The 13,280-nt window shown below is 46.8% G+C and overlaps 1 protein-coding gene across 1 annotated transcript in view; it reads right to left on the bottom strand.

Annotated features, from left to right (window-relative positions):
* ACOXL (acyl-CoA oxidase like) overlaps window positions 1–13,280 on the bottom strand; it is a 272,425-nt gene that overhangs the window by 14,887 nt on the left and 244,258 nt on the right. The window contains exon 18 of the mRNA XM_081156817.1: window positions 6,916–7,017. Coding sequence (XP_081012943.1) covers window positions 6,916–7,017 — 102 coding nt within the window. The remainder of the gene's footprint in view (window positions 1–6,915; window positions 7,018–13,280) is intronic.

Below are 13,280 nucleotides of genomic sequence, written 5' to 3'. Positions count from 1 at the left end.
GTCATGCTGCGCCTGAACATCTGTTAAGCTGCCTCCATCCAGGTGGTTTGGGGAAAGGGAAATAGGTTGGGAAATCTGAGTGCCCATTAGAAAGAAGCATCTCCCGCAGCATGGAAAACAGCCACCCGGCCTCACGGGTACAGGTATGGGGTAGCATTCATGAGCAAGATTTGCAGAGAAGAGAGGCTCACAACCACAGCCCCATCTTCCCGGGGCAGAGCTCGCCCCTAAGCTTTCCCCTTGTTGTGTTCCTTCCGCCCCAGGCCTTTTTGCCACAAAGCAGTGACTGCATTTGTATTCTGCATTTAGTTCAAACCAGTAAATGAGTGTAATCCATCTTCTAGATTTGAGGCAGCCGAGCTGCACCCTGGCTTTTGGGGTCTGTGCATTCTTACTCTAAGCCACATTTCCCAAGAATAAATCACTGTGTCAGTGGCTATGTCCGCTCAGTCAGCGGCTGTGACTTGCATGACCCATCTGTAAACGAACTTGGATGTTTCCCTCGGTGATGCCACCATTTGACTGGCTACGCTGGCACTAAACCCAAACCTTAGTGGTTGTTTTAGATCTGAGCAGATACAGCCTAAGAGCCAAGGTCGCGTGCCATCCACAGGCCCCCTGGGCTTCCTTACGGCAGCTGGGCCCCTGAGCAGCTCCCATTCAGGGAGAAATGGGATGGTTCCTCCCGGTGGGCAGACCAGCTCCTAGGTGCTGGGTCCGCTCCTGTGGCCTCTCGACAGCAAGGGTGCAAACAGGCCTTGGGCTGTGCCGGTGAACCCGGGCGTCACATCAACGCGAACACAGCCTCAGAGGCAGGGGTGGGGGGCTACTCAGGGGGCCGAGGTACCAGTCACCTGCTGCTCCAACAGAAACGGTGCAGGCAGGAAAAAATGAACAGGTCAGGACACAAACAGGACATCGAGGGTGAAGAGTTACCAGGTATGGGTATCAAGTCATCAGACACCAGGGGGATGTCAAGATTGCGGGGACATGGTCACGATCTGTACCTTCCCTGCCTTCCTGAACGAGTTTTGGGTTTTTAACACTATAATTTTTACAGGCAACCCCTGTGGGAGGTGGAGCAGAGGTCCCTAGCTGCCGCTGGGCTGTGCAGGCCCCCTCCCCTCCCTCCAGGTCCTGTGTAAAGGGCCTTATCACGTGGTTCCATTATTTGGGTTCCGGGCAGGAAGTAGAACCTGATTCAGCATTTTGCTAAGTATCATTTTCACCACACTGAACAGGGTCTTTTTTGATCTGCAACCCACAGCTGGGCTGTGGTTCTCCGAACACACAGACTGAAAAGCATCCTCCTGTGTGGATTTCTCAGTGCGAGCTGACCCCACGTCCATGTGTACTTGTTGCTTCTTGTGTCGCCAGGAGCTGCTGTTCCCAGGGCGGGGGGGGGGGGGGGGCGCTGACAAAGCCAGACAGCTGTGCTCGGGGGTTCAGGGAGCAAAGGCTCCTGTGAGGAAATGAGGCGACTCTGTCGAAAACCTAAGTTTACTTTAAGGGCTGGTGTAAAGCACGGTAGGGAACTCCAGGCCGAATGTTCACTTGCTTTAAAACACTGTTTTAAGAGGCTGAAATTTTTGTTTAGTTTTCTTTCGTCTTTTTTTTTTTTTTTAAGCAAAATGTAAATGGTTTTAGTGGAGATACACAATTATTAACTGTTGGGTTGTTTTGAAAGGCTTTCCTCTTTAGAAGGAGCCTTAGCTGATTGTTATGCTGATAATTATCTAAAGTCAAATAAATACGCTGTGGGGGCTAATGAAGACTGAAACGGGATAATGCCTGGACACTAAGTTTTTCAAGAACAAAGCATACAATTGTTCTGCATGGACCCAGCGAAAGTCTTAATGGGAAGGGAACAGAAACCTTTTACTCAGGAGCCCCTGTTATGCAGGAGCCCCGAGGGACACTGCCACTAGGCAGCCTTGGATCTGAGGCCCCGAAATGAGGGCACAAAGGTGGAGCCAGTTCACCCAACAGTTCAGGCCTGGGAACAGGAGTCCAGAGGTAAGCCAGAGCCCAGGAGCCTCACCTTCACCACTCGCTCTATCCGCAGAGTGGGTTAGCAGCTATCACACTCAAGGCTGCTTGTGGCGATCACACACGATAATCAGCGCGGACCAGCACCAAAGTTAAGACAAAAGAGTTAATTATGATGGCCAAGAAGGGCTGGCTGAGGGGACTGGCTTAAATTATAAAAGAAACCCAAATCCAGCCCAGCTCCCCTCCTTTGTGGGCCTCAGTCGGACCACTGGGCACTCATGCTGCTTTCTGGACACGTGGGAGGAGGTTGCCGGCTCTGGGAGCTGGGGCAGGCCTTTGTGAAGCTCTGGAAGCCAGGTCTGAGTGCCCCATGCGGACAAGCAGGCCTGCAAATAAGTGGTGCCTCTTGCTAGATCCACCTCCATCTGGAATCAGGAGTCCCGGCTTCCAGGCTCCGCCAGAACCCTGCGCAGTCGTCTAACTTCCCTGTTTCTTAGTTTTGCTCATTTGCTCCGTGGCGATGATCTTACCCTGAAGATCTTTATGAGAACAAAATGAGATTTTTAAAAAACATATCAATGCGTACATTGCTAATTATCATTAGACTGGAGTTTCAGCGCAACTCCTGGGTGTTCTGAACGGTTTCACTATCTAGAGTTATCCCAGGCTGATTGCTGTTCCTGGATGCTGACTTTTTAAAAACAACCTTTTTATTTTGGAGTACTTTGAGATTTATAGAAAAATTCCAACAGAGAGTCCCACTTGCTCTTCACTCAGTTTCTCCCAATGTTAGCATTCTACATAACTATGGTCCGTTGTAAAAACTAAGAAGGCAATACTGGCCCATGTGCGTAAATAAACTGCAGACCCTAATCAGATTTCCCCAGTTTATCTACTAATGTACAGCGGTACCTCGGCTTTCGAAAGTGATCTGTCCGGAAGACCGTTCGAGTTCTGAAATGTTCGAGAACCGAGGGATCCACAGCTGACAGCTGGGCCTCAGGATCTTGCCCTCAATGGAAGCCTTGGGGCGTGTTTGATTTCCGAGGCGTGTTCGAAAACCGAAGCATTTTCTCTGGGGTTTACAGCATTGGTAACCCGAAATGCTCGTCAATGGAGACATTCGAAAACCAAGGTACCACTCACTGTATGTCCTTTCCCTGTTTTAGGACTCAAGCCAGGACACCATATTGCATTGAGTCATCACGTCTCCTTGGTCTCATCTGGTCTGTGATGGTCTCTCCGTCTTTCCTTGTCTTTCATTCATTGAGGCCATTTGGTTTTACCTGACAGTTTTTCTCCTGCTTGGACTGGGGTTATGGGTTTCAAGGAACAGTGAAGTACTCTTCTCATCACATCATATCAGAGCAACATACTTACTACTGATGGTATCAACCTTAACCCCTTGGTTAAGGTGGGGCCTACCAGGTTTCTCCAAGTAACTACTTCCCTTCCCATGCTCTAGTCTTGAAAATGAAAGAAAGTCACTAAGTCCAATCCACACTCCTGAAAGGGGGAGTATCTACATATATTATTTAGAATTCCTCTCTAAGGAATGCTTGTCTCTTTTACCCCACTTATTTGCCTGTTTAATCATTTATTTATATCATAATGGACTTGTGTTTAATTATTTTATACTTTGGTTTATAATCCAATAGTATGTTATTTATTTTGTTGCTCAAACTGTTCCAGCTTTGGCTAGCAGAGCTCTCGGTTAGCTCCTTCCAGTGTCCCTGCGACATGCCCCACATAACTGTGTTTTTTTGTTTTTGTTTTAGCACTTTCCGAGTCCCTGGCTCTAGAAGATGCTCCAGGCTCATCTTACATATTCATTGTCCCAGCCCTAGAATCAGCCATTTCTCCGAGGGCCCTGGTTCTTTTGGTTGAAAAATGGTTTTGAGAAACAACGACCTGGGCACTGAGTGTGCTTGTGGTTACTGGATGATGTAAATTTTTATCCAAATAAAATGAGCGATCATGTTTTGCAGGAGAGATACAGGTTTTTACTAACTGTATTCCTTTGGGTAGATGACTTCGGCACACTGGGTCTTGGTTTCTCATCCGTGTGTAAGTGATGAAAAAGGGCTGCTGTGGGGCCAAGGGGGTAACACTGAAGGAACCCCACTTCTGATACTACAGGGCTATGCTCTTTAAAATTTCTTCAAAACATCAGTGATCTGACAGAACAACAATGTCAGAGGTTACTGGAAAATGGGACCCAAGGCAAACAAACAAGTAAGGAAACTGCATTTGTCCTTTCCAGAAAATCTGAATTTTCACTCTGACAGCCTCACCTGTCAGAGAGAAAATTGGGGTGAGGCGGGCAATGAAGATGCTCAGAACCAGGGCCAGCACCAGGCAAGAAATTCAGCAATGAGTTAAATGTGAAAGAGCTACAACCGTGGGGGAGGGTAGAGAAATTAGTGCCCTTCTTTGAACCCTCTAACTCTTTCAGGAAACCTCGAGCTCTGAATTTGGTTTAAGGTGGGTCTCTCTCTAACGGAGAGTACTTTCAGATGCCTTATAAGGCAAAGAAAGTACCTTCGATTTGGCTTTCATATAAATCTTACAAGTCATTTTTCAGTAATAATGAACAGCACGCGTTAAAAGATAATTAGACACATAGCAGAAGCAACAGACAAAAATAGACCTGTAAAGGTATTGGAGTTGCTACTACAGACTATAAAACAACCATGCTTCAATGCATAAAGAAATAAAAGACAAAACTGACTATATCTTTGGGGAACAGGAAACTAAAAAGCGCTGTGAATGATAAAAAAATTTTAAAATAAAAATCCTAACAATTGGATTAAAAACGTATGGAGTGAGCTACCAGTACATGAGATACACCTAAAGAAAGGATCAGTAAATTGGAGGGTTATCATGTGGAACCACCCAGATCAGTTTCAGTGGCATCAATCACCCTGGTAACCTTTCGCTCCTTCACAAGTGCACTTCTATTAGGCACCTCCCATCGACCGAGGGTCCCAGACATTTTAGCGAAGAGAAGCTACTAATAATATTTCTGAAACTTCAGGTTCCTGCAAAGGACTGTGATAAAAGTGGGAAAGAAGCATCCGTGCCTGCTCCACTACCCTCCCTTCGGGAACTGTAAGAAAGGCCAGAGCAGGGACAGCGCTCAAGCTGGCAGCTCAGGGATCTGCAGGAGAGTCCGTGAGATGTCCCACAGACCCAAGCAACCCAGATCTCTGTTCCCAAGTGGTTGGCTGCTCCCTGCTTACCTCCCAGCTGCTATGAGAACCCGGTAAATGAAAAGAGCAGAAAGCAGGTTGCACTATAAGAATACAAAAGCACTTTGATGCCTTATGTGAAAGTTTTTTGTTTTTTTTACTGCACATTCAGTTTTTGGTTTTTAGTATTAAAAAGCATCCTCCTTTCTTCTTTCCAAAGTGGGCATTTTCTCTGTGGAGGGTAGTTTCCAAAGATTGCTGCCAGGAATTTTTTCTCCCCTAGATGTACATGCTACTCCTCACTGAGAGGCGAGGTCTTCCCCCAGCCCGAGTCTGTGCTCGCCTCGTGACTTCCTCTGGCCTGCAGAATGCAGTGGAAGTCATTTATATTAGTTCTAGGACTGGCCTTGAGATGACTGGCATCTCCCACTTGCTCCTTGGAAGCCAGCCATTGAGCAAAACATTTGGCCACCCTGAGCCTACCATGCTGTGAGGACGCCCACACTGGGCCACACAGAGAGGCAGTGGCCAGCAGCCCCAGGTGTTCCTGCTGAGGTGACTGCCTGCCATGAGAGCAGAAAAGCCAACCTCAGCATGGAGCCCCTGCAGGCACCACATGGAGCAGAAAAGCCACCTGGCCGAGCCCTGTCCAGACTGCAGAATCATGAGAAATAATAAATGGCTATTATTTTAAGCCTCTATGTTTAAGGGGTCATTTGTTACGTGGCATGGATAACTGGCACATCTTTACATGCACTTTTCTTCATAATCTCTGTTCTCCTGAGAAGGAGAAAGATTCTTCAAGGTCTTTCAGGGTCTTTGGTGGTCTAGCTCCTGCAGCCTTCTCCAGGCTTTCCTATCATGCAAGACTTCAGTTTCTTGACGTGTCTGCTCTGTGTACTCCCGTTTCTATGATTTCGCTCATGTCATCAACCCTACCCAAAGGCTCAGCTGCACTGTTCCCTCCTCAACTGAACCCCCCCACACACACCTTAAACTGTCCCTTCCTCAAGGTCTGGCACACGAATGACTTTCACTCCTAAGTGACATCTGCCTTCTGAACTGAGCTTTTTCTTGTGGCCTAGTTCATCAGAAAGCCTCTCCTCCCAAGTATTGTTATTTGTGTTTGGAAAGTCCATTTTGTGTCTCCAGGTATGATGAGCTCCCTCGAATGCAGAGGCTGAGCACACACCTGCGTGTGTCAGCACCTATCAGAGCCTGGGAGAGAGGAGGTGCTCTATAAATGACTGTGCCTTTTAATAGTCCTCTCCTTAGAGCAGCATTTTGGTGTCGAGTCACTGGATCCACCTTCACTGTTGGATGCTGTTGCTGTCCTGTCGAGTCCCCATGACTACTACTCACATAAAAATGCCACAGGTCTTCTTTCTGAATATGAAGAATGAATTAATAGGTTCCAGTAAGAAGAGCAGGAAAGCAAAAAATCACTTAATACATTTTTTTTTTTTTTTTTTGGCCAAGACAAGGAAAACACTTTTAATTCCCTCCCCTCCTTCTCACGTCAGGAAGTTCATGCACAGTGAATCATTTCCTTGTCACTTAAACTCTGAAGTGTAACACGATCGTGGTAGGCAAGGAAAACACATATATGAAGTCCCAGAGGCGTGAAAAGCCATGAGTGGAAACTGATAAAGATTGGCAGGGCTGTTTTCTGAGAAAGCAAGGAGCTGACAGCTGATCACAAAGGGTTTCTTCTGCACACCAGGGAGCTTACCTGGCTCCTAATCCTCGTGCTCGCCGTGGGAGTCAAGTATTTATGTTCCAGATACCAGGCTCGCTCCTGGAACACCAGCTTGGTTCCATACAGCAGACAAAACTAAGGGTGGGGGACAGGAGAGACCCAAACAAATAGTGGCATATTAGAAAATGCAGACTCCAGGAGGGGAAGGAGAAATAGCATATTGCTCCGTTCCATACAATCATAAAAGTTAATACTTCCTGAATTAAAATGGTCACATTTTGGACATGGAGTATATGCTTTATTTTTAAAAACCATTCTATGGAAAAATTAAAGCATATCTAAAAGTAGAAAGAACAGCACAATCAACTCTCATGTCTCCATCCCCCCAATTCAACAAATATAAACTCATGGCCAGTCTCCTGCGACCTCACCTAGTTTTCCCCATCCCAGGTGAGTCAGAAGCAAAGTCCACTCATAAGATATGTTAAAACATAAACTCATATTTCTGTTTGCTTTCCTTCGCAGTTCAAGGTGATATTATTCAGAATGTTCACTTATAGTTTCATGAATTGAGAAGGAGAGCAAACATTTGAGCATGTTTTGATTAAACTTTCATACAAATAGGGTTACTCATTTATATTTTGTTTCACTACATTTTTCCTATTACAGTTCTGGAACCTACACACGCAACTCCTTCCTGACGTCAGTGGCATTAAGCAATAATAAACGAGTTTTCCTGTTTGAGCAAGTAGCTTGGAAATTAGCTATTCATTTAGCGGTTAATATTCGATAATTCCAACATGGCACAGGAGCAGAAAGAATAGGATAATGTGTCTCCCTTTCCCAGCCTCAACAGCCACCTCCTTCCATCTCTCCTCCCACCTGTGCCCTCCCCTCTGTATTATTGTGAAGCAAAGCTCGGTCATATCATTTCATCCGCGAGCATTTCACTGTGTATCTCTAAAAGATAATGACTCTTTAGAAGTAAGATCATCTCAAAGCCAACCCAAGCAACAGCCACAAAACCCTCTTTTTCAGAGTCAGATGGAGATGACTGTCACACCAGAAGAAAGACCCTATGTCCTCAGTGGGTCATCAGACTCAGCAATCACGCAGTTCGCAGCCGTGTAGACAATACAGGCTCTTCTTTTCCTGAGGTTCTGGGTCATCCTTGAAATAGCATCATTATGAAGAGCCTCAACTCTTCAGTCTTCCCAGAAAGGGTCATGGTATGGCTTAGCAGCTTGTCTATGAACTATATTTAAGATTAATTACGGCTCTTCGATGACCTTGCCCAAGTTCTGGGCAAGAGCTGCTTGGTGAGTGTAAGCTTCCTTTGGCTGTTTTATGTGACAGCAATAAAAATTCTAGCTGACCTACAGACACAGTGAGAGCTACTGAAAAATACTATCATACATCCAGAAAACATGCTTTCTTACCAGAATAATCAATTGTGTAGATTATGTGGCTAAACTGAATCACAAGTCTCTAAGTGAACTTCATATCACTACAAAAATATTTATTGCCGACTCCTAGGTGCAGAAAGTTAATCTTCATTCTCACTCCTCTTGGGTATACAAAGGTAAAGGTCAGTGATAAGAAGCCCAGAGTATGGGTATGCCTTTTTTTTTTTTTTTAAAGAAATAATCTAGCCCGGCCAGCTTGGCTCAGCAGTTGAGCATCAACCTATGATCCAGAAGATCGCAGTTCGATTCCCAGTCAGGGCACATGCCTGGGTTGTGGGCTCGATCCCCAGAGGCGTGTGTGCAGGAGGCAGCCGATCAATGACTCTCTCTCATCATTGATGTTTCCATCTCTCTCTGTCCCTCTCCCTTCCTCTCTCTGAAATCAATAAAAAAATATATATATTTTTTTAAAAAAAGAAATAATCTAGAACAAAATAAACTGAGGAATAAAATAGATTCAGAGACATGGAAGCACGCAGCAGACACGAATCTCAGAGGGAAGGGCATGGGTGCAGGAAGAGACTAACCAAAGAACTTATATGCATCTATGCATGACCCATGGACACACACAGTAGTGCATTGAAGGCCTGGGGGGGGGAGGAGCGGGGTAGAGGGGGCCAATGGGGGGAAAAAGGGGGACATCTGTAATACTTTCAACAATAAAGATAAATTTTTTTTTAAAGAAAAGAAATAATCTAGTTCATTTTCTCACTCAATCCAGAACCCCGTGTTAGCCAATGTTCGACTAAGAAACAGATGACACGTTCACATGAGGGTGACCGGAGAGGAGTTTAATAACTAATTTGTGAAGGTGTGGGAGAGCCACAGGGGTAGTGGGCACCCCAGAGCTAGTGCCTCTGCAGAGATAGGTCTGCAACGAGGAGGGAAGAGAGGGGCTACTGGATCCTAGAAGAGAGAGAGGTGTAGGGAGAGGCACCTTAAAAGGAGCTGTGACTTTCAGTCCAGGAATACAGGAATCCCAAAGTGATCCCACAGGAAGGCAGCAGGGGCAAGGATATTCCTACCTTCCTGCCGCATTCTCTCTCCACCCCCACCCCCACCCCGACCTCTCCAGTCTCTAGCTGGAGCTTTCTGTTCAGAACCTAACTGGACCCAGAGGACAAGGCTTCTACTGATGCAAGTGACTTCCTGGGCCCCGAGCAGGTGGAGGGTGGAGCTGGAGAGGCAAATAGAGGCTATCCAGCACAAATCCCATCTCTAACGCCCGTGACAGATGGTCACCAGCCTCTGGTCCAGTCCATCTGACTCAAGCCCAAGCCCACTTGGCCCCACAGAGCTCCTGACGATGCCCTGACTGCTGACACCATTGCCAGGCTTTGTTCCCAACTGCTGGCTTTTACCAGGCTCACAAGGATTTTAAAGGGGCAAAAGATTTTAACAGACTACACTAGAGAGGACATACAGATGGCAAAGAAAGCACATGAAAAGGTTTTCAATATCATTAGCCATTAGGGAAATGCAAATTAAAACCACAATGAGACAGTCCTACATCCCTATTGGAATGGCAAAAAATAAAAAATATCCTGTGAGGATACTGACAACTGGATCTCATACACTGGGAATGTAAAGTTTCTTACAAAGTTAAACATGCTTGTTTAACATGTGACCTGGTAAATTCACTCCTAGGTATTTACCTTAAAGCAGCGGTTCTCAACTGTGGATGATTTTTGTCCCCCAACATACATTTGACAATGTCTGCAGGCATTTTGCTTGTCATAACTGGGAGAATCTATGGGCATCTAGTAAGTAGAAGCCAGGGATATTTCCAAAAATACCTTACAAAGCACAGGGCAGCCTCCATAAAAAAGAAGTACCTAGCCCAAAATGTCAACAGTGCCAAGATTGAGAAACTCTGCCCTAGAGAAAGAAAAATTAGTTTACATTATATAATAACCTGTACATGAATATGTATAGCAGCTCTACTCTCAATCAGCAAAAACTGAAAACAACCCAAATGTCCTTCACTAGGTGAACAGATAAAAAATGTGGTACATCCATACCATGGAACACTACTCAGCAATGAAAAAGAATCACTGATGCTGTGTTCATGAACGTGGCTGAATCTTAAAGACATCATGCTGAGTGAAGAAGGTCAATATCTAAATATTGCAAATTGTATGATTCCATTCATACATCATTCTCAAAAAGACAAAGCTATAGTGATGGAAACAAGTCATCGGTTTTCAGGGGTTATTGGAAGAGGGAGAGGATGAATGTAAAGCCACACCACGAGGGATTATTTTAGGGTGGTCCATTTGTTCTGCATCTTGATTGTGGTGGTAGCTACAGGGCCCTATCAATGTGTTAATATTCACAGAACTATGTACCCCTAAACAAGGTCATTTTGCTGTATAATAATTAAAATGTATCATCTTTCTACATACAGGCTCCTCCTCCTCGGTTATTGCCAACTCCAGGCTGAGATGGCTGCATCGTCTAATGGTTCCCAGTGCTGAACCTTTGTCCCTGATGTCCTCCCACTGAAAGTTGCCCCTTACCTTCCTAGTTTCCCACAGCAGCGTGCGTTTCCCTCTGTCACCCATTCTGCCTCTTGGTGTAATTATTTGTCCCTGTGACCATCTCCCCGACCACAATGTCATCAGGAAGGGAGGACCTGCGGCTCGCGCATCGTGGAATTTCAGCAGGGCCCAGGCCAGCCTCCGGGCTCCCTGTGCATTCGTGGGACTGGAGAGCCCAGAGAGCCTGGCTTCCCAGGGGCATAAGCCCCCTGGGGCCAAAAACAGAAAAAATGGAGATTGCCTGCAATTTATGACAAGTAGGCAGCCTAGATCCGCGGCCCGGGCTGCATAATAAACAAGAAGCTGAAGCAAAGGACAGAGCTGGACCTCTAGTGTCACGGAAGATGAACACAGCTTATTAGCGCTGGGCAGTACCAGCGTGATGCCAGGACGGCCCCCAGCAGCAACCCGGTTCCCTCGCTGTGATAAAGCGCTCTGCCTTCTGCCTCCGCTTGAGCCTTTCGGGGCTGCGCTGCTGCTGGTAAAATTGATGGGTAGTGGCACCATCTCCTAGTTTAAGGAAATTCCTCCGGCATTAGCAAAAAGCACTGGCTTTGCAATTCCTAAGGGCATTCATTGCGATAGGAAAGGAATGGAAAACGGGACCAGTCTGGCCCTGGCTGGTGTTGCTCAGTGGTTAGAGCGTCGGTCCGCGCGCTGAAGGGTCATGGGCTCGATTCCCAGTCAAGGGCATGTACCTGGGTTGCAGGTTCAATCCCCGGCCCCGGCCGCCCGTTGGGGTGCGTGTGGGAGGCAACCAATCGCTGTGTCTCTCTCCCTTCGAGATTTCTCCCTCTCTGTGTCTCTCTCCCCGCTTCCTTCTTTGCACTCTCTCTATAAATCAATGGAAAAACTATCCTCCGGTGAGTGTTAACAAAAAAACAATTGGACCGGACTGGAACGATGTCCATCCCCGATGCGTAGAGTCCACCTGCCCAGTGTCCCCGACGCCAGCAGCTCCAGGTGTGAGCTCTTCATCTTCCAGAGGTGAGGGTGTCTGGTTTATATTTAACTGGAAATGGGTGGCGGGGTAAACTTTCGTGTTCTTTTCTTTGTTCACCCAAGGAGGTTGTTCAGGTCAGACTTTCCTTCCAAGTGGCCCGTGATGTTAATTACTTTTTTAAAAAAATCTAACCTGCTTGCTATTTTTTGAGGCTTCTTAAAAGCCCCTCTTCTTGAGAAAGGAGACAGGCAGGGCGGCTGGATCTTTCTGGAGGCTGAGAGCCCTCTGGGAGAGGAGGGTAGGAGGAAGGGATCTTTTCATTCTGAGCCTTTGGGGACTGAGGAACCCACCCACATTCTGTGACAGAGGAACCAGTTTCTCTCAGGGCTAAGTATCACAGGGACGTCGTGGTGGCCCGTGTGCTGGCGTCCTGGCGGATCAGATGTGGACGGCACGGTCAGAGGCAGACAAGACCACCGACTACCAGGCCCAAGGTGTGTCCTATTTTATGCCCCATTGGAAAAGCCCAAACATACCCATATCCAAATGTCAGGAAATCAAAAGTGCAGAAAATTCATCTGCAGGAAACAAAAACTCGATGGGTCAAAAGGAGACAGAAGGGAAAGCTCTGGAGAAGGTAACCAACCGTGAGACATCTTTTACCAGCCTGCTGCATGCACCCGGGCAGGAGAGGGGAGGGGAGGGTGACCAGAACTCAGCTGCTCTGAATGCTGAGGGCAGACAGGCGGGGAAATGCTTACTCTTGTATTTGGGGTCTGACAGCTGCTTGCATGACCCCAGCTTTCCTGCGATTGCTCCACTCTGGCAAACCCCGCTCTGTCTGTGGTGCTGCAGGGCAATGGCCTTACCATGCCCAGGGGGCAGGGAATTCAGAAAGCACAGCTTTGCAGGCAGAGGAGGCTACTCCCTCCTACACAATCCACTATGCAGACTGGCTCTGAACCACACCCAGGCCAGGTGAGGCAGCTTGTGGGGGAGCTTTCTGCTAGGTGCTTCTCTCTGACTTATATTAACCCAGAATTGACCCCAGCTTCCTTCCACTCCCAGTTTCCCATCTGCCCTTAGCTTTGCAACCATCCCCACCACCCACCTCCAGAATGTTTTTCATCTTTCCAAACTGAAACTCTACCCATTAAATAACCCCTCCTACTCTTCCTCTCCTCCAGGTCCCTGGCAACTCTCATTCTATTTTCTGTCTCTGTGAATTCGACTATTCTAGGTACTTCATATAAGTGAATCTATACAGTATTTGTCCTTTTGTGACTGGCTTAGATCCCTTAGCATAATGTCTTTAAGGTTCACCCATGTTGTAGCCTGTGTCAGAGTTTCCTTCCCTTTTAAGGCTGCAGAATATTCCATCGCACGGATAGACCACGTTTTGTTTATCTGTTCACCCATCAGTGGGCCCTTGGGTTGCTTCCACCTTTT

This window comes from Miniopterus schreibersii, assembly GCF_964146895.1.
Source record: "Miniopterus schreibersii genome assembly, chromosome: 13".
In the NCBI taxonomy this organism is placed as follows: Eukaryota; Metazoa; Chordata; class Mammalia; order Chiroptera; family Miniopteridae; genus Miniopterus; species Miniopterus schreibersii.
This window is presented reverse-complemented; position numbering and strand designations above follow the sequence as displayed.